Source organism: Phodopus roborovskii, unplaced genomic scaffold, assembly GCF_943737965.1.
Source record: "Phodopus roborovskii unplaced genomic scaffold, PHOROB, whole genome shotgun sequence".
Classification (NCBI taxonomy): domain Eukaryota; kingdom Metazoa; phylum Chordata; class Mammalia; order Rodentia; family Cricetidae; genus Phodopus; species Phodopus roborovskii.
In genome coordinates this window covers 3,539,727-3,566,861 of record NW_026126442.1, presented here as the reverse complement: position 1 = coordinate 3,566,861, position 27,135 = coordinate 3,539,727, and the positions used below count along the sequence as shown (strand labels likewise).

At 48.9% G+C, this 27,135-nt stretch overlaps 1 protein-coding gene across 2 annotated transcripts in view; it reads left to right on the top strand.

Annotated features, from left to right (window-relative positions):
- Positions 1–27,135, top strand: part of Coro2a (coronin 2A) — a 50,212-nt gene that overhangs the window by 9,998 nt on the left and 13,079 nt on the right. Inside the window, exons 1-2 of one of the 2 annotated variants that reach the window (XM_051187736.1) lie at positions 12,596–12,679; positions 14,451–14,651. In XM_051187736.1, coding sequence (XP_051043693.1) covers positions 12,617–12,679; positions 14,451–14,651 — 264 coding nt within the window. In that variant the 5' untranslated portion in view covers positions 12,596–12,616. Of the gene's footprint in view, positions 1–12,595; positions 12,680–14,450; positions 14,652–27,135 lie in introns of those variants that run through there. The other variant, XM_051187737.1, reaches the window with a different exon arrangement.

Here is a 27,135-nt window from a genome sequence, read left to right as displayed (position 1 = left end):
ATCTGGGGATGAAATACACTTTGCAGAGGTGAAAGAGGCTCAGGGAGGCTGGAGGGCTTGATGGGGTCAGATGGCTGGGAAGTGGAGAGCCCTGCAGGGTAATCTGTCCGGGCTGAAAATTGTTGCTGCTGAGTCTACACTTTGGGAGTCCGGAGGATGGAAGAGTCACACGAAATGGACATGTGGGAGGCTTCCTAGAGAAGAAAGCCTTTCCCTGCCTAGGGAAAGGGGGTTGTGGGGAATTTCCTGTGCCACGTCAGACTTGGAGAGGGAGAGACTTGCTCAGCCTTCATGGGGAACTGTGTTTTGTATTCTGTTTGATCACTATAAGGACAGGGAGGAGGGTTGGGCTGTTCTGGAAAGGAAGGTGGGTTTTGTTTGTTGTTTGTTTTGTTGTTGTTACTGTTTACTTTTGGTGTTGAGAATGAACTCAGGGTCTCCCACATGCTAAGTCCAAATTCTACTGTGGTCTGTACTCTAGCCATTGAGGAGTGCTTGCTCATTGAATCAGACCAGAACTTCAGAGCTGTCATAGCCGCAGGGGTCAGGCTGGGGTCAGTGCTATCACCAATATGAAATTCTCTATAGAGAATGTCCCCATATGACTTTCTCTCGGGCTGCCAGCTCACCATCCCTGATGTTATCACTCTCTGTCTCCTAACCCCCCAGGATCCAGGATCCTCCTAAGCTGTACTTGACTTCCAGTGCCGGGTGGAGAGACTTCGGGGAGGTCTGGAGCAGGGTGCCACCCTCTGACAGCAGCCATGGGAAGGTTCAGCCTGGGGAGATGGAGGGTGCAGGAAGGAATTGGAGAACACCATCGACACAGGAACAGGTCTCAGGCCATTGCCTCATCAGGCCCAGGACGATTCTAAGGGCCTAGTGATGCAGTTGGCTAGCAGAAGCTGGTGATCTGGACCCTAGGGCTCCCTAGATCTCAGCCCACAGATGTCACTAAATGCCATAGGTCCTCCGACGGCACTCCAAGCTAGCTGTGTGTGTCCTGCTTTAGAGGCGAGGAGTCAGACTTGATAGTAAAACAGACCTGCCTACCATGCAGGAAGAGAAAGAACTAACAAGGATTACTTGGTGGCCTGAGCACCAAAGCAGGGCAGGGGCTGCCATCTGGGATCTCTAGAACTGGAAAGAAGTGTTCTGGCCATGTAGCAGTGAGCTCCTGGTTCTTGTATTCACACCTGAAGTGTGAGAAGTAGCCTGGATGGTGTGTCCAGTCCCCGTAGCGTGAACACCATCTCTGACTCTGTGTCATCTACTCCAGGGACTTCCAGAGCAAGTTGTACAATTGAGAGGCCTGTGAGCAGGCAATGTGTAGCTTGCACCCATAAGAACAGGACTGGGGGCTAAGTGTGGGCACAGTGGGAGGGAATGTGACAAGCAGGAGATCCTGGTTCCACTCCCAGGACTGAACGGAAAAGATCAAGGGTCATTAGTGATTGTCAGGTGTGGACACTCAGCTCCCCAGTGAGCATCTGACAGGTCTGCCCGTCCAGGAATGTCTGGGAACACGGGTGCTCCCAGGAATGTCTGGGAAAGTGGTGATTGGACCACTAGCTTTGATCTATTTACTAGGATAACCCAGTTAGTTAACCTGGTTGACTAATCCAGACTAATGTGTCAGATTAACATTATTAACCACCCACTATATAATTTAACCAACTCTTCCCCAAGGGACAAGTTTTTATTTATTTGTTTGTCTATGGTTTTATGCCTCCAGGCAGGGTTTCTCTGTATAGCCCCGGCTGTCCTGGAACTCACTCTGTAGACCAGGCTGGCCTCAAACTCAGAGTTCTGTCTGCCTCTGCCTCCCGAGTGCTAGAATTAAAGGTCTGCCCCTAGATGACAAGTCTTTTTAATTGTATAATTATATTCATGAATTTGGTATGTGTAGGTATGAGTGTGTGGAAGTCAGAGGACAATTGTGGAGCCCATTCTCTCCTACCACATGGAACCCAGACTTTAAACTTGGAACTCAGATTGTCAGGCTTGGTGATACTTACACACACTGAGTGATACTCACACATGTGGAGGCATCTTGTCAGCTGGTGACCCGTCCCAAGGCTTTATGCATTCTAGGCTACCACTCTCACAGACTGAGCTACGGCCCCAGCCCAGAGCTCCCTATTTAAAACAGGTGTGTCTTTTGCATTACTTTGGCCCAGGCAGAATGTCAAGGGCATCATAGACATTAAAGCAACTTCCAAATGAAGAAACCAAGGGAGGTCTCTGGCCCGAGTGTGGTGGGATGAAGTGTGAGCCAGGTGAGACAGCACACACCGGTAACCCCAACTTGTGGGAGGCTGCAGCAGGAGGAGTGCAGGTTCAAGACCAGCCTGAACTACATGAAAAGAAGGGGAAAAAGTAGGTCTAACCCCCAGGAGGATTCTGATAATGTGAATGACCCCTGCTCTCCACATAAGGCCTTTTCTCCTTTGCCTGCCATCCTTGGAATTTGTCCCTCCACAAACAAGCTCCCACTATTACTTAGAGTAACACAGATAAGAGGGGAAATATTTGGTGTCGTAACCAGGCACAGAATGAAAGGAACTTTGTTCACTGGCATAGAAGACTCCCAGGCCTGCATCCTGGTCCCAGCTCTGCTCTGGGTGGCTACGGCATGCTGACTCAGTTTCCCCTCCTGCCAGTGTGATCACTCTAAGTTGTAGAGGACCTGTTGTACTGAGGGTCCCCAGCCCCCACCTACAGTGTGTGTGTGTGTGTGTGTGTGTGTGTGTGTGTGTGTGTGTGTGAACCAGGACCCAGCCTGGGTGAGGTGACAGCTTTACACACCAAGGGAAGACACCATGAGAGGAAATAAAAACACTCCCAAAAACTGAGTGATGGTGGCACATGCCTTTATTCCCAGCACTTGGGAGGCATTGGCAAGCAAATGTCTGTGAGTTCAAAACCAGCCTGATACAAAGTAAGTTCTAGTACAGCCAGGGCTACAGGGAGAAATTCTGTCTGAAGGTAGAGAGGGAGTGGGAGGGGAGGGGAGGAAGGAAGGAGGAAGAAAGGAAGGAAGCAAGCGAGCCCCAGAAGGAAATTTCCAGCCTGGATCAGAGCCATTCCAGTAGTCTGTGGTCAGGGACCTCCGACGTCTGTGAAGCTGTCACTGTAGAAGCCACAGATGGCTGTTGGGGCTCTGGGGACTGATGGCAGCAGCAGAAGCCAGAAAATTGTGCTCCTAAGGGAGTGAGTTCTCCATCACTGGCAAGATGCAAGCCAAACATTCTCAGAGTTGATCAGGAAAAGTGTGGTATGGGAGGCGGGGAGCCAGGCTGGCCCCGGCTGAGCCTGGTCAACTCTGGGGCTCCATGTACCTTTCTTCTTGCTTCCTTGTGCAGTGCCAGGCCTGTTGAGAGGCAAGGCCAGTGGTGGGGCGCAGGGCTCATCAGACTGATTTCATGTAGTTATAGGGACATAGTACACACACACACACACACACACCCAAAGTGCTGTCTTGAAGGAAAGGTACATGGCCACTTGTGTTCTACTCCAGCCCTGTCAGAGTCCAGGAACCTTTTTTTTTTTTTTTTTTTTTTTTTTTTTTTTTTTGCAGACTACTTAGATCTGAGCCTGGCTCTCAGCAAGGACTCAGTAAAAGTCCCCATTCTTTACGTCTATAATGTCTGGCCTTCAATTTGCTATATAGTTGGCCTTGAACTTCTGATCTTCCTGCCTCTACTTCTCAATTGACTGAGATAACAGGTGTGTTCCTCCACACCTGGATTTCCAAAGTGCTGATGACTCATCCCAAGGCTTTATGCATTCTAGGCTACCACTCTAACAGACTGAGCTACGGCCCCAGCCCAGAGCTCCCTATTTAAAAACAGGTGTGTCTTTTGAGCCACTTTGGCCCAGGCAGAATGCCAATGGTGTTATAGACATTAAAGCATCTTCCAAATGAAGAAACCAAGGGAGGTCTCTGGCCTGTGTGTGGTGGGATGAAGTGTGAGCCTGTCAGGTGGGCTCCCAGCCACATCTCTGATGGTTACATGCATGGCCCACCATGTCTCCTAAGTAAATCAAGCTCCCTCCCCCCATTCTCCCTTCAAGGCTCCCTGCTGCCTCAGGAAGGCAAGCTGGATGCTGTCTATTCCCTTTTATTAGATGAAGTACAGGAGCCAGGGCTCTGCCTTCTCCAAGGGGACAGGGATTGGGAAGAGCCACCACTACCTAGACCTAAAGGAGAAGGTCCACCAGGCGTGTTCTGCAGACAGATGACACCTCAGTCGCTGGGGTCAAGAAGACAAAGACAAGAATAAACCATCAGTGGGGAGTCACCTGCCCCAACCCCTACCTCTTAGGCCTCATCAGGAACTGGCTCTGAGGCTCAGGGCGGCTGGAGGTTGGGAGCTTCGCAGGGAAGTAGATGAAAAAAAAGGATGCTGTCCTCTCCACCAAGGGAGACTGGGTATGACTCACATCTGCCCTGTAGGGTGGTAGTAAAAAGGAAGATGGACAGTGGCCAGGAGGGACTTCACAGATCCTAAGCAGTGGTCCCTCAAGTACAGCCCCAGACCGGCTGCTTCGTGGCCACTGGAACTTCAAAATGTGGGTTCCCAGACCCTGAGACAGAAAGTGAGGTGGTGGGTGGTGCCCATGTGACTACAGCAAACATGCTGTCACCTCCCTCAATCTTCTGTGGGGGGGGGCAGAAGCACCTCCTCCTGGGGACACTGCTGTCTTTTTCCAGAACTCTTCCCCACAGCTCCTGGCTGCTAGCAGTTGTCATCTGGCAGGAGAAGCTGTTTGGCCTCTGCCCCCTGAAGCCTGCAGGCCCAGCCTTCATGGAGCGTCTGGGGAGCTCCCAGAAGGCTGATAGCAGAAGGTCCTGCCAGCTGTTGCAGGCCTGCCTGGGGAATTAAGGCTGGCCAGCAAGCATTTATCTCCATGGTGACTATATCGGGTGAGAAAGAAGCAGGAAGAACTTCCCCTCACCCTCCTTGTGAGGGCTGAGCATTGAGATGTTCCTATGTGGGGTCTCTAGTCACAGGATAGTCACAGGGTCATCCTGTGCCCAGCCAAGGATGACCTCAGACTTCTGCCATCTGCCGCAGCTGCAGCACCCAGCCTGCATGCAGTAAAACCTGCTGATTTCCTCTTAGAGCAGTCAGGCTTGAGGAAAGAAAATCTCCTCCAAAGCCAGGGGTTCTGGTTCCCTAAGGGCAGGCCTGAGACCCCTGCAGTTCTGATCACGTGACAGCTCCTCTTACAAGCTTTGATGACCTCTTTTCTCTACAGCCCTGGGCTGACCTTCAGCACCCTGGCCAGCTGCAGCACCCTCTACCCTCATCCGGCTCTGGGTACATGCCCAGACCCTCTTGCTTCTCATGCTCACCTACACCACCTCATATGCCATGCAGGGCCCAGCGGTGCAAGTCCTCCCTCTCATGGGGGTTCCTTCCCCTTTCTGCAGGGCTTGCTTCTGCCTTGAAGCATCTTCCCAGTATTCCTCCTGGGTCCTGATGCAGATTGCAGACTGGGGCTATAACTTAGTGATAAGGCATATGGTTAGCATGCTTGAAGCCTGATGTTCAGCCCCAGGGAAAAAATAAACAGATCTGAGCTCCGGCCATTCAGCCTTGTTCTTTAAGAATGAACTTCATGATTCCTAATGTCTCCCACACCCCAGTCAACCGAACGCCCATCAGTTTGTTTCCATTTTGTCCTTACCTCTGGCCGATGGCTCCTAGTGTGGCTCCAGGCTCAGAGGGCACTGGTAACCTCTGATAGGGCTGACTGTTGGCCACTGATCCCTACAACAGGCAGTGATAGCTGACTTGTGGGTTCATGGGGGTCTGTGGCTCAATCCCCATCTAGGACAGAAGCTACAGGACTTCGGCCCTTCTGTGCTCCCTGTGGGACCTGAGCAAGCATTTTCCCTGTGAATACTTGTGGGCTTCTCTGCCCAAAAGTAGATCTGGAGGATGTCGGATCTGTTGGCTAGGATGCAGAGGGCGAGGCCTGCAGGTTTGAGTCTCTAGGAGGTATCTAGGAAGCATGATGAGCTTGTGGCCAGAAAGTCCCCAATAAATAACTCAAGGGCTAATACACCTGCATGGAATTTGTCTTGGGTCCTCCTTGGGTTAATAAATAGTAAAAGGGTCTATATTCTGGGTTTCTAGAAGGTTGAGGCAGCAAGGAGTCAGCTTTCCACGAACTGGAGCAGCTGATGGACAGTGTACTGTCCTCATGGTCTTTGGAGTATCTGGCTGTGTCACATGCAGGCTCCAGACCCTCTGTCCATTATCCTCATTGGTGGACAAGTCAGTGAGTGGATGGAAAAGCAGAGAGGAAATGTGTCTGCCCAAGGTCACAAATCAGTGTCAGAGTGAAGACTTTCCAACCTGCCTGGCATGCTATGAGAGGGACAGTCACAGTCTTTCTGCTCAGAGGGCCCAGAAGAGTGACATTTCCAGCCAGGGTTCAACAGCCACAGGCTGTGGGTGAGCAAAGCAGAGGGGGGAACCATCTGGACTTGATAGTGCTGTGGGTGGGAGGAGAAAGGGCAAGGAACATCCTCTATGAGCCTGGTGATGGCAAGGCAATTTGATTACACGGCCCTAGTCCTGCAGAGTCTGTGGGGTGAATAATAAGAGGTTGTTGTCAGTGCTTGGGTGGAGCCCAGAGCTTCCCACACGCTAGACAAGCATGCTACCATATGTTACTGGTATGTATGTTTTCACGGCTGACCATTGGACAACCAATTAGTGTGCTCTTCCCTAGGGAGGACCACCTCCCTGCTCCTGGCTTCCCTCAGTTGCCCATAGTTCTTTGTGTAGGGTTGAGGCCTTGTGGGCCTTTCCCCCATACAGTTTGGAATGTTCGTTGGTGTCATCCTTGTTCAGCCTATGTTTCGGAGGTCATTTTGGTAAGATTTTGTGGGCGTATTTTGTGATGCTATTAGGAAAGCAAAGGTCTTAGAGAAAAGTCCCTGATCCTTTGGCTCTTAAATATCTTTCTGCAGCCAGGAGGTGGTGACACACACTTTTAATCCCAGCACTTGGGAGGCAGAAGCAGGAGGATCTCTGTGAGTTCAAGGCCAGCCTGGTCTACAGAGTGAGTTCTGGGACAGGTTCCAAAGCTACACAGAGAAACCCTATCTTGAAAAACCAAATGGGGAAAAATCTTTCTGCCTTCTCTTCCACAATGTTAACTGAGCCTTAGGTGCAGGAGTGTTTTGTAGATTAGAGCTCTATAACTCTGCATTTTGATCGGCTGTGGTTTTCTGTAGTGGTCTCAGTCTGTTACAAAGAGAAGTTTCCTTGATAAAAGATGGAGTACTCTTATCCATGGGACTTAAAGATTGTTATTAGAGAGATTATATTGGTTTGGTAAATTAGTAGTTGTAGAGCTCCTCCAGTAACAGTAGATTTACTAACTCTGAGTAGTTGGCTAAGTCACTAGCACCAGGTATAATATCTCTTTTGTTAAGCCAGTCTTAAATCCAATTAGAAAGCTAATGGTTATCACCAAGGTGTGTGTGCCAATACTGCACAGGGTTATTGTGCCAGGGTAGCTATTGAGGTGGTTCATAAGTGCCATAGCTGGCTAAGACTGTTGGTTGCCTTAAGCTTTATTTTCATCTCTCTCTCTCTCTCTCTCTCTCTCTCTCTCTCTCTCTCTCTCTCTGTGTGTGTGTGTGTGTGTGTGTGTGTGCGCGTGCTCGGTGGGTGCAGGTGTCCACAGAGGCCTGAACTCTTGGAGCTAGAGTTACAGGCTGTTGTGAGCCACCAAAGTGGATACTGGGAATAGAACTCAGACCCACTTGAAGAGAACACATATCCTTAACCCCTGAACCATCTCTCCTGCCTAAGGTCTTGAACTTTTGATCCTCCTGGCTAAACTGGACATGATGGCGCTTTCCACTGTGAAGGCAGAGGCAGGTGAATCTCTGTGAGTTTAAGGCCAGCCTGGTCTAAAGAGTGAGTTTCGGGCCAGCCAGGGCGTGGGGGATGCTAGGCAAACCAGCAGAGTACAGGTCTTAAACCTCTCTCCCTGCTTTGGCTACCCCACCCCCAGTATGACGATGAGTACTTCATATAGTGAGGTGATCTGAACAGGGAGTGTCCTGCCGGGACCTGGAGCAAGAGGAGGGCAAGAGGCAGGGGCTAGCATCATGCTTTCATTTCAGACTGTAGAGAGAAGCAGTGTGTGCCAAGACGGGGCATCCAAAAGGCATAGTGCTCTGGAGTGGGGCAGACAAAACAGAAAGTGGGAGCAAGGGGCTCACCACTCAAGTCCAGCAGAAACCTTTGGGGGATAAAGGTGACTCTGACCCATGGTCAGACTTAAGGGAATGCATATGTGGGAGAAACAGATCCCTTCCCAAGATTATAATGACCAGAACCCGGGTCTTAATCAGAGGTCTGGACTTGCAGAGGATCCCTGCGTCATCTCTGAAGATGCTCTGCCAGCTAACCCTGGCTCTGGGCAGTCGGTGGGGGAGGAGGAGGCTCTCCCTCAAGACTAATCTCATCAGGAAGAAAGGTTTTCTCTTGGCTGCCGCCAGCCTCAATCTGTGTTTCCTATGGGCCTGCGGGAGGCATCTGTGCCAGACCAGAAGGGTGGAGGGGGAGGGGAAGCATCGGATGGACCTGAGGACTGAGCTGTGTCTGTGTCCATTCGCTGACTGCAGGGTGCTTGTGCCTGCTTTAGGATGTTTGATGCCACGAAGGGATCCCAAAGTCTGTGTTGATGGGCAAGCCCAACACTTCACTTCCCTGCAGGCCTTGGTACTCAGGGGGAACCATCGGTTCTCAGCCCACCCGTGGGTTGTGGTCCTTTGGGAGGCTGCATATCAGATATCCTGCACATTGGATATTTACATTATGATTTATAACACTAGCAAAATTACACTTATGAAGTAGCGATGAAGATAATTTTATTGTTGGGGTCACCACAACATGAGGAGCTGTATCAAAGGGTCTCAGCATCAGGAAAGTTGAGAACCACTGTTGGGTGGGGCTGTTAAAATCAAATGATTACTTTGAGGTCCTTTGCTGGCTTCCCCACCACACACACACACACACACACACACACACACCTCCTACTGGGTTGCTGTATTGTAATTTGTGTAGATGCTGGGGATTGAGTCTGAAGCCTTTAAATTCTTTCTTCATTATTATTTTCTTTTTGAGACAGTGTCTCACATACCCCAGTCTGGCTCCCAACTATGGATATAGCCAAGGATGATCTTGAACTCCTGACCCTCCTGTCTTTATCTCCTGAGCACTGGATTACAGCCAAATTGCCCACAGCAGATTTTATGTGGTGCTGAGAATGAAACCCAGAGCTTTGTGCATGCCAGGCAAAGCCCATGTCTCCAGTCCCTGGTTTATTTCAAAGTCAGCCCCGGAGGCCATATCATTTAATCTGTGCCTACTGAGCATTTATCTCTAAAGAGACAGACTGACAACCACAGTGTTGCTGTCAACCCGAAAGACACCTAGTGACATCGTTTACTGTTGTCAGGGGTCTCCAGGCAGTGGTGCCACCACACCTGGCAATATGAGTTCTTGAGTTTAATGACAGGGCCCCATATGGTAGAAGGAGAAAACAGACTCCACAGTTGGCTCTGACCTCCACGCACATGCATACCTACATGTACCAAATACATGAATAGAATGTAATTAAACGATTGAAAAACGTGTCAGCCCTTTAATCCCAGCACTCCGGAGACAGAGGCAGGCAAATCTCTGTGAGTTCAAGGCCAGTCTTGTCTACGTAGCTAGTTACAGGACAGCCAGGACTACACAAGGAAACCCTGTCTTGGAAAACCATATGCCAGGTAGCTTTTCTGTCCTGTTGTTGTTGGGTTTGGAAGATTCTGTTTGTCAATCCTTTCCTAAATACACCTCTCTGGTACTCCCCATTCTTCAGGCTGCCTTTTACCACCACCATCCCCATAGTGTTCTTGATACATAAAAGTTTTAAGTTTTTGCTAAATCATTAAGTTCAATTTGTCTGGTTTTTCTCATGTTGACTGCTTTTGGTCATCACCAAATCTAGCATCTCGAGTTTGGTCTTTAATCTTTCTAAATGTTTTGTATAGTTTTATCCCTTTGTTTCGTCTCTTTGATTCATTTAAAGTTGTTAGAACTATGAAAATTCAACACACAGGATTTCCTGTGTCCTAGCTGGAGCTTGCCCGTTGCTTCCTGGTAAACACTCTTTGCCCAGCTTGGTGTTGTGCAGAGTAGCATTGACTCAGTTGGCATTGGGTTCGATGTTTGGCCAGGCCTCTTTATAAAGATGGCGGCTTTTTTACCTCTTATGATGCTGAGATGGATCATGGTTTCAGGACTCCATTACAGCTTTGGGCCTTAGACTTGCCTCCAGAGCATGAGCGGTGGGGGAGGCTAATTAATAGACCGTAGGTTCTGCCCTGCACCCTGGGCAGATTCTGTGAGGGTGGGGCCCAAGAACATACTGTGTTGGCAAGCCCTCCAGTGATATCACTGTTTGGAGACTCTGCCTTGAGCCACTGTGTCCCAGCCTCTGTAAGTCTTCTGGGGACCTGACAGAGTGCTGGGATATGTTTTTTGGGTTTTGTTTTGTTTTGTTTTGTTTTGTTTTTTGATTTTTTTACTTTTTTGGAGGGAAGGTGATTCTGTAGCCCAGGCAGGCCTTAAACTTGTGTCCCTGTTGCCTCATCCTCCCAAGTACTGGGATTAGAGACTTGAGCCTCTATGTCAAGCCAGTGGTGAGATTCAGTTGATCCCAGTGTTCTGAGTCACCAGCCACTGCCAACCCTATCATCAGCCCTCGAATTCACCATAATTTCTCTTCCCACACCTAGCACTTCCAGGAAAGGAGTGACCTAGGAGAGCAGTAACCTCCAAGAGCAGTGACCCAGATATTCCTTCCTTGCCCTCAAGCCCTAGGCACTAAGCAAGCCCTGAGCCAGCCCTGGGTAGAGATTGGTGACTGAATGAAATCATAGTCACCTCTCTTTACAAACCTTCTGGAACTTTCTGCTTTGGAATGTTCTAATCTCTGGTTCAGGATGCTGGGCTTGCTCATTTCCATGGCTTTTTCTTTCGCAGGCAAGTTGTCAGAGTCAGGGCTCCCCGGAACTTAACCGTGACCAGCTTGTCCGTCTATGTGGGACAGCTTCAGGTTTGGGGGTTTTGTTTGTTGTTTTTCTTCCAGTCCTAGACATTAAACCCAGGGCCTTGTACATGATAGGTAAGTGTCCTGCCTCTAAGCTATACCCTCAAACCTGTCGTCATTGTGTTTGTTTCCTGAGATGGGATCTCACTATGTAGTCCAGGCTAGCCTCAAAATTGTGACAATCGTCCCCGCACCTCCCCAGTGCTAGGATCCGGATGTCAAGCCACCATGCCCAGCTCCTCTTGTCATGTTTTTATTTCGAAGCAGACTCTTACTACATTTCCCAGGTTGGTTTTGAACCTGAAATCCTCTACTTTGGCTTCTTAGTTATAGCACAAAACCGCTTGTCCAGGGAGCCATTCATGGTCCCCGGCAGACAGGTTCAGTTAGTCACTTTCCTGAGGAACCACCAGGTCTCTTCTTACTTTGAGGTTGGGAGGAGGGGGGAGGTCCTAGTTGCCATCGTCTCTGTGACACTTGACATCATTGCTGGCTGGAGAAGGCAGAATTAAAAGATGCCTTGTGACAAGAAGTTGTGGTTTCAGTCAGGGCTTGGCCTCAGATTGAGGCACTCTGTGTTGAGAAAACCTTTACCAGAAGGAGCCAGGACCTGTGGTTTCGTCTTCCCTGTGAGAAGACGCCCCATGAAAGGACTGGGGAAGCAGAGAAGTTGGTGCATAGCCTTGACCCCAAAAGGGCCACCTGGGGAATCTCTGATTGGCTTCCAGCTGCCCCTGTCTCATCTGGTGTACATTGGGTCCTCACTAGGAATTCTGGGTGTGTTAAAAAGAAACTTGGCAAAATGACTTTGCAGGTAAAATAGCTTACAGTGAAGACCTGATGGCTTGAGTTAGTGTTGGAACCCATGTAAAAAGCCAGATGCTCTAGGGTACCTCTGGGATGGAAGGCAAAGATAGGAAAATCAGCTGGAAGCTTGGGGGCTACTGTGGCTTCATGGTAGAAATGATACCCGCCTCAACAAGATGGAAAGAGAGAACCAGCTACCAAGAATTGGTCTCTGACCTCCATGGAGAGATTTGTCATCAGGGTTGAGATCAGGGTCGTGATGCACTCTATTAGGTAAGCCAAGGATTTTAGTCTGTGTGGGGGTGCACCCCTATTCAGGTCTTATTCTGTTAACTCTTGGTCTTTGAAGATCACTTTCAAATAACGTCATTTGGTTTGCTTTGGTTTTGTGAGGCAGCATCTTGCTGAGTAGCCCAGGGTAGCTTTGAATTTGCTGTGTACCTCAGGCTGGCCTTGGATTCACTGTTTAGCTGGAGCTGACTTTAAACCCTTGACCGAATGCTGGGATTTGGCGGGTGTCACCACACCTATCTTGCCCTTCTAATCTCCCTCTAATAACCAGGCTATGATAAAAAGTGGCTGTTCAGCCCCTCCCACAAAGCACTTACAGGGAGCGGCCTCTGTGCCCACAAGGTCAAATTTTAAGAGGAAGAAACAAAAGAGATAGCAGATGTGGAATGTCTCTGGCAATAGCAGACTCCGGCTCAGCCCACCTATCCTCAAGCCAAATCAGGTAAATCGTACTCGCCACGGGCCCGCCTACAATGGCACTAGGGAATACTCTATTGGATGATTTGTGCCCCTTCCAACTTGGGTTCCATCTCAGCTACCTGCAGGGCTGGGTGAAGGAGGGGGCCTAGGAGAGCGGGAAGGAAAACCTGTTGCTTCCCCCTACATTCCTCACCAGCAACATCAACCACACATGTGTGTATGCATGCATACGTCATGGGAAGAGGCTCACCTTTGACTTCCCACAGTTGCTGCTCATACCAGTCCAATTTTGGTCACATGGCTTCCCATGCACCCTCATTTCCCATCCTCAAATAGGGATAGTACTCCCCACCCAGCTCTCAGAAGGGTTGTAGGGAATGAGCCGGTTCCCTCATTCCACAGGCAAATGTTGGGAAAGAGCCCCCTTCCGTGTGTGTGTGTGTGTGTGTGTGTGTGTGTGTGTTACACCTGGAGTCAGCGAAAGCCTTCTCAGGGTGATTTCCAGTCCCCAGACTGATCCCATGGCATCGAGCCACTTGGCACACACAGGATGGCAGCGGGGTGGAGTGGAAGTTGTCCCAGTGACTGCTGTGGAGGGAGGTCGGCCCTGCCTGCAGTCCAGACAAGACACTGCTAGAAGGGGAAGTGAAAGGGGAACTGCTGAGTCATCAAAGCCACACGTGAAGGCAGGGTCCCTGAGCAGAAGGTCCCAAACACACCTGGGACAGCGCCCCAGGAGCTCCCTGATGAATGCAGGGCTCATGCACAGGTGTGCACGCACATGGTTACACAATACAGACACTCCCATGCTATGCACAGAGGGCCCGACCTTACTAGATGCCACCCACCCCCACCTCTGTGACCTCTCCCCCATTTCAAAGGTCTGGACAAACCTTGACAATAGAAATAAGGACTGGGGTGGGGCAGATGGGTATGGCAGTCACATTGCTCTGCACTGGGTGGTTTCGTCCATGGAGGCCAGCAGCTCCCTTTCCAGAAGCGAGACGCAAATCTATGAAACAGATATTTGTGTCATCTTTTTGTTTTTGTTTTTGTTTTTTTCTTTTGGTTTTTCAAGACAGGGTCTCTCTGTGGCTTTGGAGCCTGTCCTGGAACTAGCTGTTGTAGAACAGGCTGGTCTCGAACTCCACAGAGATCTGCCTGCCTCTGCTTCCCGGGTGCTGGGACTAAAGGCATGTGCCACCACTGCCCGACTGTGTCATCCCATTTTTTAGATGAGAAAATGGATACCTCAAGGGTAGAGGTCTATCATAGTGAGACAAAGTTGGAGCTGGGGGCCGACTGGCTGTCTGCAGAGAATTACACAGAGAATTACAACTAAGTTGGCAGGAGGGATTGTCTGGTGAGAAGAGTTGGGGGTGGGGGCTATAGCAAATATTCTGTGTTCCTCTGCTTTTGGGGGTTCATACTCGAAAAAACTGAAAAGTTTTAATGTATCAGGAAACAAATCAATAATAATGTCTCTCGGCCTCCTCCATAACCACAGCGATAGCCTGTTCACCTGGCTGTCTTTCATAGTAGACCACTCACTGCCTTTGTAGAATTGATCACCAGGCACAACCTGTAATCCTAGCATTCAAGAAGTTAAGGCAAAACAATCACGAGTTCAAGACCATTCTGGCCTATACAGCATGATCTTCATACTGAGACCTTAGCTCAAAAAGAATTAGCAGTGAAACCTGACCACTTCCCCAGCTGAGCCTGTCAAGTAGTCAAGTATGTCCCATGATGAGGCAGTGAGCCTCACACCACTGGTCCCTCCATCCCTGCAGATGTCATGGCACCCCCAGTACCGCAGCTCCAAGTTCCGACATGTCTACGGCAAGCCTGCCAGCAAAGAGAACTGCTACGACTCGGTGCCCATCACACGCAGCGTCCATGACAACCACTTCTGTGCTGTGAACCCTCATTTCATCGCTGTGGTCACTGAATGCGCGGGCGGGGGCGCCTTCCTCGTCATCCCCTTGCACCAGGTAAGGACCCTAGTGGTCACAGGGCTCAGACTCATCCCTAGCAGCCTTTGGGACAGATGGAAAGGGTAGGGAGCCCGGTCCAGATGTGACTGAAGGCCTGGCCTGCTTTCCTCTTTGTGTGAGCTCACGTCCCAGTTCTTTGAGTCCTGGTTTCCTTCTAGGGGAAAATCCTCATCCAGAGAATTGAACACTGAGCAGCTGGCCTAGCCACTTCCAGGACCTTCTCTCAGCCATGCAGAACATGGCTTCTTCAATGAAATACAATTATTAGCACATTTCTGGGCTCACGTGAATGAAACTCGGGGAATTGCTCAAGCCACCTTCCCTTGCTGAGAGGTGGGGATGGGAGGCACAGAAACAAGGTTGGGAAAGAACCTGCGGTGGAGAGGTAAACAGCAGGCAGGAGGGAGAACACTTATCCTTAGAGCCAGCAGTGGGCCCTGAACCATTGCTGTCACTCGGTGTTTGGACTTACAGAGTGATAGCTTTGTATGGATCACTCTTAAGGTCGGGCTTTGCGGGACACCAGTGCTGAACCTGCCTTTGGCAGACCACCTGAACGGGCCTGGGAGGGGGCGGGCTCCCAGCTGTACTTCTACCTCATGGCAGAAGGGGCTGGGAAGCAGACCACAGGGAAAGAGCCACACTTAGGGCAGGCACCTGGGAAGCCCCCAAAGAGCAAGTCTGCTGAAAGGCAAGAAACCCACCTGCAGCAGCGGAGGGAGGACCTGTGCAGTCAAAGCCCGAGTGAGACCAGTTTGGAGATAGCGTTTCCTCCTCTCACTGCAGACAGTTAAATGCGGCTGGCTGTCCCCGCTCATTTGGAATGCATGCTCCCTTGTAGCTTGCTTGCTTGCTTGCTTGCTTGCTTGCTTGCTTGGTGGCAGGGCCTCCTGTAGCCCAGCTCTTGAACTCTGTGTAGCCAAGGTTAGCCTTGACCTCATCCTCCCAAGTTCAACATACGAGTGTGAGTCACAGGTGCGTGCCCCGCTTCCAGATAATTTCTAAGCCGGAGGGGGAATCAAAATGGAAATTTGCTTTTTTTGTTATTGCTTACTTATTTATTTAGTGTGCATGCATTCCTCTGTGTGTGTATGAGCGTGCCACAGTGCAGATGTGGAGGTCAAAGGGCAGCTTCTAGGAGTCAGTTCTCACCCCACCTTGTTGAGGTGAGGATCTCCATTTTGATTTCTACCACTGTGAAGCTTACTCCAGACTGGCTGGCCTCCCACCTCTAGCTGATTCTCCTGTCTCCTCCTCCCATCTCCTAGGATACAGATGAGCACCACCACATCCAGCTTTTTGTTTGTTTTGGGTTTTGGTTTGGGTGGGATTTTTGTTTAATTTGTTTGCTTTTTTATTTTTTTTTTTTTTTTTGACAGGGTCTCACTAAGTAGCCTTGGATGGCCTGATACTTGTTTTGTAGACCAGGCTGTCCTCAATTACAGAGATCCTCCTGCCTCTGTCTCCTGAGTGACAGGAATTAAAGGGATGCACCACCACTGCCCGGCTAGAAAATATTTTTTTTAAATGGAAATAAACCAAAACAACCACACCTGTCTTGCTGGGCCGTAGTGGTACGCACCTTGGATCCCAGCACTTGGGAGGCAAAGGCAGACAGATACCTGTGACTTTGAGGCCAGTCTGGTCCACAGAGTGAGTTTCAGGACAGTCAGGAATGTTACACAGAGAAATCCTGTCTCCAAAACCCAAACAAGCAAACTCCTGAAAGATGAACTGAGCAGCCACTGCAAAGACAGTGAGGGAGACGTCAGACAGGAGGCTGCAGAGGCAGCACCACTCAGCAGCAGAACTGGGAAGGCCAGTAGGACCCTGACATGAGCAAGCCGGGGGCAGTGATCTGAAAGCATGGGTGGAATGGGCAGGCTCCTGGCATTCCTGACTCATGTGGGAACCAAACACCTGAACAGTCCCGTGGCCATTGACAAACCGAGTGATTAAAAAAACACTTCTCTCAAAAAAAAAAAAAAAAAAATGGAAAGAGGTGGCAAATGGCAAAATAGATACTTGCTTTAAGTGTATGTGCGCGTGTGTCTATGTCTGTGCGCGTGGAAACCAGAGGTGCTCCATCCGTGAACTGGAGTTGTAGTTGTTAGCTGTCTGATTTGCGTGCTGAGAACCTAACACTTGGGTCCTCACTCTTAATTACTGAGCCATCTCTCAAGCCCCATCCCTCACCCCATTTTGAGACAGGGTTGTACTCTGCAGCCTATGCTGGCCTCAGATTCTCCTGGCAGTCATCCTGCCTCTGCCTCCAGAGTGCTGGGATCACAATGGGAGCCACCATACTCAGCTGAGGGTTCTTGCTTAATAAAGAACTCAGTTCCTGGGGCTGAGGATGTGGCTCTGTTGGGAGAGGCTAACATGAGTGAAGCCGTGAGTGAATCCATTCCCAGGGCTACATTGATGTACACACCTATAATCCTAGCACTCAGAAGTGAAGTTACCAGGGTTAAAAGTAGGATCATCCTCAGCTACATAAAGAGATTGAGGCCAGCCTGGGCTTCATGACATCTTGCCAGACACCAGACACCTTGCTTGGTTCTGACTGTAATCCTAGCACCTGGGAGGATGATTACCACAAGCTTAAGGCCAGCCTGGGCTACATGAGACTCTGTCTCCAAAATAAATAAAGAAATAAATACCAGAAGAGTAAGCTAGAGAGTGTTATTACCAAGTGGGGAAAACCCCGTCCATATCAGTAGATAAGTTACTGTCCACAGGACTTAACATACACAACACATTGCTGCATAAACACAATCTTATGTTGAGATTACAAAGCACAGACTCTGTCATTCCATTTCCCTGAAATTAAAAACAGTTGTACTATAAGGACCGAATAATTAAGTGGTAAATTTTTGAAGGAAAGCAAGTTGGGGAATACCATGGAAACCAAGATACTAGCTCCCTCCTGCAGCAGGGAGTGGGTGTGATGTCAGGCACTTCAAAGGTGCCTACACTCTAGTGATGGCCCCTGTCTTGTCCTGGGAGGCTCTGGCCATGTTTATCTGTTGATTTATTGCCCAGATGTTCATGCACCTAACATTTCAAGTCCATGTAGTCCAGGGCATGTTTGTTGAATTTTACGTATATAAAAACACATGAGAACAAGGCCAGGGCTAGATGCCATTACAAAGTCCTATGAAGCTTTCCGGGTGGAGAGATGGCTCAGTGATTAAGAGCATGGGCTGCTCTTCCTGAGGACCTGGGTTCAATTCTCAGCACCCACAAGGCAGCATGTAACTCCAGCTCCAGGGGATCTGGCACCCTCACACAGACACACATGCAGGTAAAACACAATGCACATAAAAATAAATAATTTTTAAACAGAGAGAGAAAATAAAAGGAGACAACCATTAAAAAAAGAAAAAAGAAAGAAAAAAATCCTACAAAGCTTTCAAGGAAGTGATTACTCTAAAATGTTATGAACTCTTCCAGAAATAGGGAAAGGGACAGCTCCCTCTGGTGCTCTGGGAAGCCCATGTAAACTTGATTCCAAAACCACAGAAGGACAGACTAAGAAATGTGCAGATCAGCTGCACTCCAGATGAGGAATGAAACCTGACTCGCAAAGAGGTTCTAGATGTGCAGAGAAGACACATCTGGGCTGGGAGTGTGGCTCAGTTTGGGGGGTGATTGCTTGCATGCCGTTCCTGAAGCTCCAGGTTCAATCCCAGCACCCCAGAAACTGGGCCTAGTGAAATATGCCTATAATCCCAGCATTTGGGATGTAGAGGCAGGAGGTTCAGTCTTCAAAGGTTACATAGCAAGTTCAGGGCCAGCGTCAGATACATGAATGATATGGGTGTTTCAAAAAAGGAAGGAGGGAGAGGGAGATGGGGGTGTGTGGGGGAGGAAGGAAGGAAGGAAGGAAGGAAGGAAGAAAGAAAGAAAGGAAAGAAGGGAGTTACATCTGGGTCAACATGGATTTATTCCAGAATCTAAAGGTGGCTTGCTTGGAAAAGCATCATCTAACAGCTGAGAGAGGGCCCTCACAGTTATCCCCATGGATGCAGAAAGAAGTTGGCTCAGGCTCCATTTGAGCAGTTTCAGTCTGCAGTCCACTGGCCCTGTTCCTTTGGGGCCTTCAGGAAGGCAGCACATCACAGGGGAAGCACATACCAGACAACTCTGCTCACCACATCACCAGCAAGCAACAGACCACAGCCCACCATCCCTTTTCTTTTGTGAGACAAAAGTATAGGCCCAAACTTGAAATCTTCCTGCTTCCATGTGCTGAATACTGGGAGATTCAATCTGCTTCTGGGGGGCATGTCCCCAGCAGCCCAAATACCTCCCGTTAAGCCCTACCTCCTCAAGACTCCACCACCTCCCACTCACACCTGGAACCTCATCTTCAGCATGGATCTTTGAGAGCCACTACAGACCCAAAGTGTAGCATTAGGAATAAAAGATAATTGTGTAATGCTGTAAACCACACAGAAAATTTTCAAGTACGGTTGAATGAACTCCTGGTTATCTTGCATGTGGCTTCCCAGTTATTAACCTTTGCCAAATTTCAGTGAGTATGCGCGCTTGCACGTGTGTGTTTGAAAACAGTTATACATTTAACCCTTTACCCCTAAATACCACCCATCAATCATGCACTGTAAGAAGAACAGGACCATTCAGGCTGGAGAGATGCCTCAGAGGTTAAGAGCATTGGCTGCTCTTCCAGACGTCCTGAGTTTAATTCCCAGCAACCACATGGTGGCTCACAACCATCTATAATGAGGTCTGGTGCCCTCTTCAGTAATGCAGGTGTATATGCAGACAGAACATTATATGTAATAAAAATAACAACAACAACAAAACGAACAGGACCATTCTTTTATACAACAACTTCCTGGAAATTTAACAAGATGTGTGTGAGAGCATTCAGTCCAAATTCAAATCCCATTCATTGTCCCAACCCTTACACCACTTTTCAACCTGATCTAGACTGTAATTCAGGACCACACATTATATTTAGTTGTCATGTCTCTCTATCATCTTTTAAGGATCTTAAGTGTTTTGTATTTAAGGAGTAAAGGCCAGTGGTTTTGTAGATTATGACTAAATCTAGATTTGTCAGGCTGTTGCCTCATGATTAGACTCATTTGGCAATGTTGTACCCTTCTGGTTCATCGCATCATGGGACCCCAGTGTCCTCTTGCCCACCGGTGGGCTGTTGGCTTTGGTAAATAGTGCAGCATGACACACATAAAAGGGGATAGTTGTGAGCATCCTGCTGAAAAGTAATGGCTCTTGGTGGTTGGTGAGGTGACTCGGTGGGTAAAGGAGATTGTCACCAAGCGGTGGGAGGAGGGTGCTGCCTCCTGAAAATGTCTCTCAGATCCACACATGTTCTATGGAGTGTGTCCAAACACACAATAAATATGTAGTCAGTTAGAAAATAAAGCTGAGTATAAAACTCATAATGAATTACATTTGTACATCCCAGAAACAGGAAATGTCACTAAACTTTTCTAATAGAATAAAACCTATATACCTGGTGGTGGTGGAGGTGCACACCTTTAATCCCTGCACTCAGGAGGCAGAGGCAGACAGATGTCTGTGAGTGAGGCCAGCCAGGTCTATAGATTGAGCTCTAGGACAGGCTCCAAAGCTACAGAAAAATCCTGTCTGGAAAAACAAAACAAAAGCCTGTATACCTAACCAGGCCCACCTTTAATCTCAGTGCTGGGGAGGCAGAGACAGGAGGCTCTCTGTGAATTTAAGGTCAACCTGATCTATATAGTGAGTTTCAGGATAGCCAGGGCCACATAGTGAGACCCTGTCTCAAAAATCAAACGGAAAAAAAATATACCTATAAGTAAACAAGCCAGACTTAGGAGAAAATTACAGAGCATTATTGAAGGACTCATAGAAGACGACATGAATAACTGGAAATATATACCATGTTCATGGAGAACCCCTTTGTAGCTGAAGAAGATCCACCTGCCTCCACCTCCCCTGTTCAGGGACTACATAAAGGCATATTCCCCAGGCCCAGTACATTCTCTTTTCCTAAACACCTCACAGCATGTTTCTCGCTTAGGACTAAGTGCCCTGGCTGCTCTGCTCCTACCTCCTAATGCTATGAGGTATGGGGAGGGGCAGGCCTTCTTTACTGCTATGTTGGGTTGCTGGTTCAGAGTTGGCATTCACAATTTTTCATTGAGTGAATAAATTACCTAACCATTGTTCATGCTGCTATGCAGTGTGGTTCTAAATGGCAAAAGGAAGGACTGGACTGAGCTGTGGAGGGCTCAAAGGACAGTTCAAAGCACGGTCTGACCAGAACTGATGAGGAGTCTTTGAAAATGAGGATGGAAGGAAAGTGTCCTGAAGAAGCAGATTGGGCCTTGACTTCGGGGTGAGACACGGAAAATGTGTTTTAGGGAGATGAAGGTTTACGAGCTGGAGTTTACAAGTCAAGGGTAGAGGGTCCTGGAAGCTCCTCGTTTGCTGTGTCTCCCAAGTTCCAGGTACTTCTAAAAGGTTCTTTCCATCAAGCCATCTGCATTCTTCACTAATTAAGGAATGAATTAGGGCTGAGGGTGTAGCTGGGTAGGAGAGTCCATGAGGCTATGGGTTCCATCTCCAGAGCAGGAAAAAGGAAATGAACTGTTTGGCTCCTGGTGTTTACCACTTAGATTCTTCCTAATTTGTAGTCACTACTGATGAGAATATCAACATGTCCAGGCAATGGCTGTCGTTTGTGTGGTGGATGATGACATGGGTTAGGGGAAGGCCTGTTCCATAAAGGATGGTCCAGAATGCCTTTTGACTGACTCCCCACCACTAAGAGTACTGCAGCTCAGTATCACTAGCTTGATGAGGGTGTCCAGGTCTCCACAGAGTGTATGTGTCACCCCACAGACCTCTCTCAAGGCTGTGTGAACAGGACCAGACAGTCCTGCAACCTTTGAGTTTGAATCTTTTGGCATTGGGGACTGACCCCCAAAGCCCTTGAGTCCATCAGCAGACACTCCAGGGCAGCCCTGCACCCCCCCCCATCCGAACTTGGCTGTTTTCACTCAGGCACACGGTTCTCTGGTCGGACATCCATCCAGATTGCTGGGCCAGCAGAGGTTAGGATGCACAGCCCGGCCCACTTACAAGCAGTCTGAGGACTTCTCTTCCCCCTTCAGGACAGGGATGCAGAAACTTTCCTCACCTCAGAGTGAAGCAGAGTTAGGGAGCTTGTAAAGTATGTAGGCAATAGGCCGGGCAACTGTGAGAAAGAGACAGGATACCCCACGACAATGTGTGGGGCTTTTCAGAGAAAGTTGCCCTCACCTGCTTGACAGCAGCTGGGAATATGATCCTGTGCCCTCAAAGGATGTAATTTACAAGATTTAAAAATGGAGCAAAGCTTAAAATCTGAAGTTTAAAGCTAAATAAGATATATGACTTGGATTATTTGCTTTTTTAAAAAAAAAAAAATCTTTTTGGAAATGAAACTCTGAAGTATGTTATTTCAAAGATGAGGAAGAAACAATGATACAAGGTCCCAGACATTCTGAACCTACATAATCAGAGTTCATTGTTGCTCTTTTGTTTTAGGGGGTGTTGAGACAGTGTCCCTGTTGTTCTTTTGATGCAGCTAATGCCTATAAAACACAAACACGAGACTCAGCGCCCACATGGAGTTTATTGAGAGAGGGGAGAGAAAGAGGGAGTAGCTGGTGGCCAACCGAAAGCAGGAGAGAGAGAGAGCAAAGAGAGAGCAAAGAAGCAGAGAGGCAGAGAGAAGCACTTGGCGCGCTTGCTTTAAAAGAGGCTTGCGCATGCGTAACTGAGTCCTCTGGCCGCCAGGTAAAGCTGCCTTGAGCATCCCGCCCATCGTTGGGGCGGGGGTCAGCTGGCTGCTAGTTCCTAACAGTCCCTACCTAGCCCTGGCTGTTCTGGAACTCAATATGTAAATCAAGCTGGCCTGGAACTCACAGAGATCATCTTGCCTCCACCTTCTGAGTGCTGGGATTAAAGGTGGGCAACACTGTGCCCAGCTAACTGTTGCTTTTTTGGTTTGGTTTGGTTTGGTTTGGTTTGGTTTGGTTTGGTTTGATTTGAGTCCTGGCTAACCTGGAACTCTGTGTAGACCACACTGCCCTTCTACTTGTGATGACCTCCCTGCCTCTACCTCCACCTCCCAAATACTGAAACTACTAGAATATACCCCATACCTTCTTTCTTTCTATCTTCCTTCCTTCCTTTCTTCCCTTTCTTTCTTTTTCCTATTTGTTGCTTTCAACATCCTTATTTGAAATGCTCTTCAGAAAACACATCTGTAGGCAGTTTTGACTTTATGTGTTTTCTTGAAGTTTCTTGACTCTCAGCTATCAGGAAAGACAAACTAGATCTTTAAAGGGTTCTCTATCTTCTCAGGTACCCTCAGTTTCCATGTGTATACTGTCTCAGTTTCTTGGTTGATGAAGTATTTAACCATTCACCCACTAAAAATTACCTAGTAGGAACTAGGGAGGAAGCTGATGGAGAGTCCCAATGCATGAGGCATTGGGCCCAAGCCCTAGCTCACTCTCTCTCTCTCTCTCTCTCTCTCTCTCTCTCTCTCTCTCTCTCTCTCTCTCACACACACACACACACACACACACACACACACACACATACACACACACACACAGACACAGACACAGACACACACACACACACACCACTCCATAGTCTAGAAATACTGCCCACACCTGTAATCCCAGCACTTGGGAAGCTGAAGCAGAAGGATCAACCCAACCTGGGCTACACTGGGAGACTCCTGTCCCACAACAAAACCAAGCAAGCCGTCTGTTGATTCCAGTTCAGGGTGGTTCTGATGGAGCTGCCTGTCTGTAATCAGTTCTCTGGGTGAATGCCCAAGACAATTGCTGCATCATAAGGTATTGTGAATTTAATGTTCTCAGAAATTGTAGAGTAGTTATATTAGCACACACCTGTAAAACCAGTATCCAGAGACTGAGGCAGAAGGATTGCTGGGAGTTTAAGACCAGCCTAGATCACACAGCTAGAGCTTAGCTTAAAAACAAAACAAATTATTAAACTTTTCACAACTCTCTTTCTGGTGGGTGAGTGGGAGGATATTGAAACAAGGTCTAGCACTGTAGCCCAAGCTAGTCTAGAACTCACTGTGTCCCATGTGGCCTTGAGGTGGAGGTAATCCACCTGCCTCAAAGAGTGCTAGTTACAGGTATGAGCCCCCAGAACAAGCTACAGTAATTTCCCCCATTACAGTGCCACATGAAAGTCACTTCTATTGTAAACACACCCTTGTTGAGCATCTGAAATACAAAGTCAACTGGACATCCTCCTTTTTTTCTTTTATCTTTAGGGCAGGGCCTCCCTATGTAGCCCAGGCTAGCCTCAAGCTTGTGGTCTTCCTTGCCTCCGCCTTCCCAAAGACTGAGATTACAGGTGTGGTTTAGTATTTCTGAGCAGGCACTGAAGGTAGAAAAAGGGACAGGGACCCACCTATGCCCCATCCCCTAGAACTCACAGCACAGCAGTCCTTTTATCATAGTAGCTGTAGGGGTATTTGTGCATGCTGGGGCCTCACCCACACTGCTTGAAGGAAGTATTGCCCCTTCTCCAGATTCAGCTGCCGGCACCTTGTGCGTCATAGATGAGAAAGCCTAGAGCTGGGTGTGACTAGAAAGCTGCCTGTTTCCCCAAGCCCCTACTCTTGCAAAGCATTGGCTGTTTATCCACTGGTTGCCAGGGATTGCCAGGCCAGGCCCTGAGCACAGGGACCAGTGAAAGATCATAGCCCCAGCGCCCTGCTGAAAGTACAGGGCAGAGCCCGGCTTGGGAAATGCCTGACCTTGCCACAGACAGCCTGCTGTCCTAGGTGTTACCAGAGGGCCTGGCTGTCCCAAGCAGAGATTCAAGACCCATAAAGGGTGCCACCTCAGGCAAGGTGCCTCTCCCCTGTGCACTGTGCAGTGAGCCTCTGGAGGAAGGCCAGAGGGTGAGTTTCACAACCTACCCTGTAGCCTTGGCAACCAAAGCCTGCTGGGGTACAAAGGGGAATGGCAAGGTGTGGGCAGAAACTGCCTGGAGCCTCCAGACAGGAATAGGAGGGATGGGCTTCTGGGCCTGGGCCTGTACCAGAGCCTCCCAGGGCACTGGGAATGTGGACTTTGGGTGAGGTATGGTAGAAAGGTGAACACAGGCAGAGTCAGGAGGTAAGCTCTGGGATATTGTTGCACAGGGACCAGATCAAAGGGGCCCAGGGCCTGAGGGACCAAATGGTTCCCATGACTGCGCTGGGCTAGAGGAAATAGGAAGGACAATTCACTAGGTTCTTAAGAGGCAGGCTGACCCTTCTTAAGTCAGCATACAAAGTGGTGTCTTGCTGTTCCCGAGCACATGTATGTGCGTCTGTACTCCTGTAAATGTTTATCTGTGTGCATATGTCTGTCTTTCTAGCCATATATATTCTTGCATGTCTTTTGTGTGCATGTATGCTTGAGTATATGCATATATGTCTGCATATATTCACATATGTGGTTGTATGTGCATGCCCATGTATGTGTACATGTATGTATTGGTGGGTGAGTGTATATGTTGAGTGTGTGTGCATGTATGCACATTTGTACATGTGTTTAACTCTACCCCCATCCCGGAACAATTTGTTCTCATATTAAGTATATCCCGGGGCCATGGAACATACCAAGCAACAATTAAGTTGGGTGTGTTTTGGGTGTAGCCCTGTGGTGGTAAAGGCTGCCTAGCATGTATGACATCCGGGTTCCCTCCCGTGCAGTTTACAAAGCTTTAGGTGGATAGCTGTGATGGGCTCAGATGAGGCGATACAGGCTGGTTTATGAAGTGTCATGTCCCAGGCAAGTTCTCAGCCCGTCCATCTGTACACTTCTCCTCACACCCACTCCACAAGAGAATTTTATTTTTGCTATCCCTGTTCTGTAGAGAAAGAAACCATGGCCCTCAGCAGAGCTCCGAGACCCAGCTTCACTAGCAATGAGTGGTGTAGTGGGGGGTGGGGTGGAGTTCAACCCCAGAAAGCAGGAGACAGCTGAACTACAGTTAGACCACATGACTTCCTTTGCCTCTCTTCTCCCAGCCTTGCCCCTCTCCCCTCCCCCCCCCCCCCAGTCTCCACCTTGCACCTGGGGAGAGTTTGAAGCCATTAGCCTTAGCCATGTGCCTTGACCCTGGGTAGCTCTTCCCATCCCAGGAACTGGATCTGTCGCTGCCCTACCTCCACCCCTTCATTCTGCCTCCAAGGGAGGTAACTTTCCTGCCCTCTCCACCTGCCTCAGGGCAGCCCCCTGGTGGCTTGTAGGACTCTACAGGCTTGGCAGCCAGCTCCTGTGGCCAGCCAGGCTTCTCTGTGGTTTGAGAGTCACCCCTAACTTAAAGCTTACAGTAAACCAGAGGCCTATCCCTGGCTGAGTGCTAATCTAATGGACAAAAAGGTTGAAATGGGCTCCTGATGATAAAAATGCCCCTCCCTGACAGGCTTTTAGCAGCCCAGTCAATAGCTTCAGACTAATGTCACTAATGCCTGGGTCTTGAGTGACACAGCCAGCCCCTCAGAGCTGAGGAAGAGAATGGGCTGATGCTGCTCTGGTGACCCCAGAGGAAGTCGGCTCCAGTGGTCAAGCTAGCCCTGAAGCTGTAGGCTCTGTGGGAAGTGAGGGCGTGGTGTCAGAGGCCTCTTGGCAGCTTGCCAAGGGTTAGCCCAAGACCTGCCTGACAATTAGCATTTCCTGAGAAACCTGCAGGGCAAAAATGAGGGCTTGGCTCTGGGCCAGAGAACAGAGATAAGGGCCCAGAGCAATCAGGCTTATTGCCGAAGATTCTGTACTGTCATGCCCTTTGACCCTGGAAGTGGTACAAGAAAAGGGAAAGTATGTAGGAAGAGGGGTCAGGACACAATTCAGAGAAGACTTCAACTCCTCAGAACACTAGAGAGTCACTTGATTTCTTGAAAGAGGCCTGGGCTCTAGCCTAGCTCTGTCCCTCTGAGTCCCAATGACTCCGGGAGCATGCTTCCTCTAGCCTGTGCTTGGAAGTACTGTGATCCATTAATGATGCCTGCCACAGGACAGCGTTAGGAAGCATGGGCTGTATGCTCACCATTCCTACTCTGAAAATACTTTGGATTAGTAGAACAAAATCTTGGCTACTCCTAGAATGGCCATCTTTTTAGAAATTTTATAGTTCTGTTTGTATTGTTTAAGACAAGTTCTCATTTCACAACCATGGCTGATCTGGGACTTGCTGTGTAGACCAGATTATGTTCAACCTAGGGACAGACAGTTCTTTTGCCTCTGCCTCCCAAGTACTGGGATAACAGAAATAAATGCAGAAATAAAGACAGTGTGGTCATATAACCCCAGCATTTAAGAAGCAGAGTCAAGTATTAAAAGTACAAAACCAAGTCAGGCAATGGTAGCACACACCTTTAAATCCTAGCACTCAGGAGGCAGAAGCAGGCAGA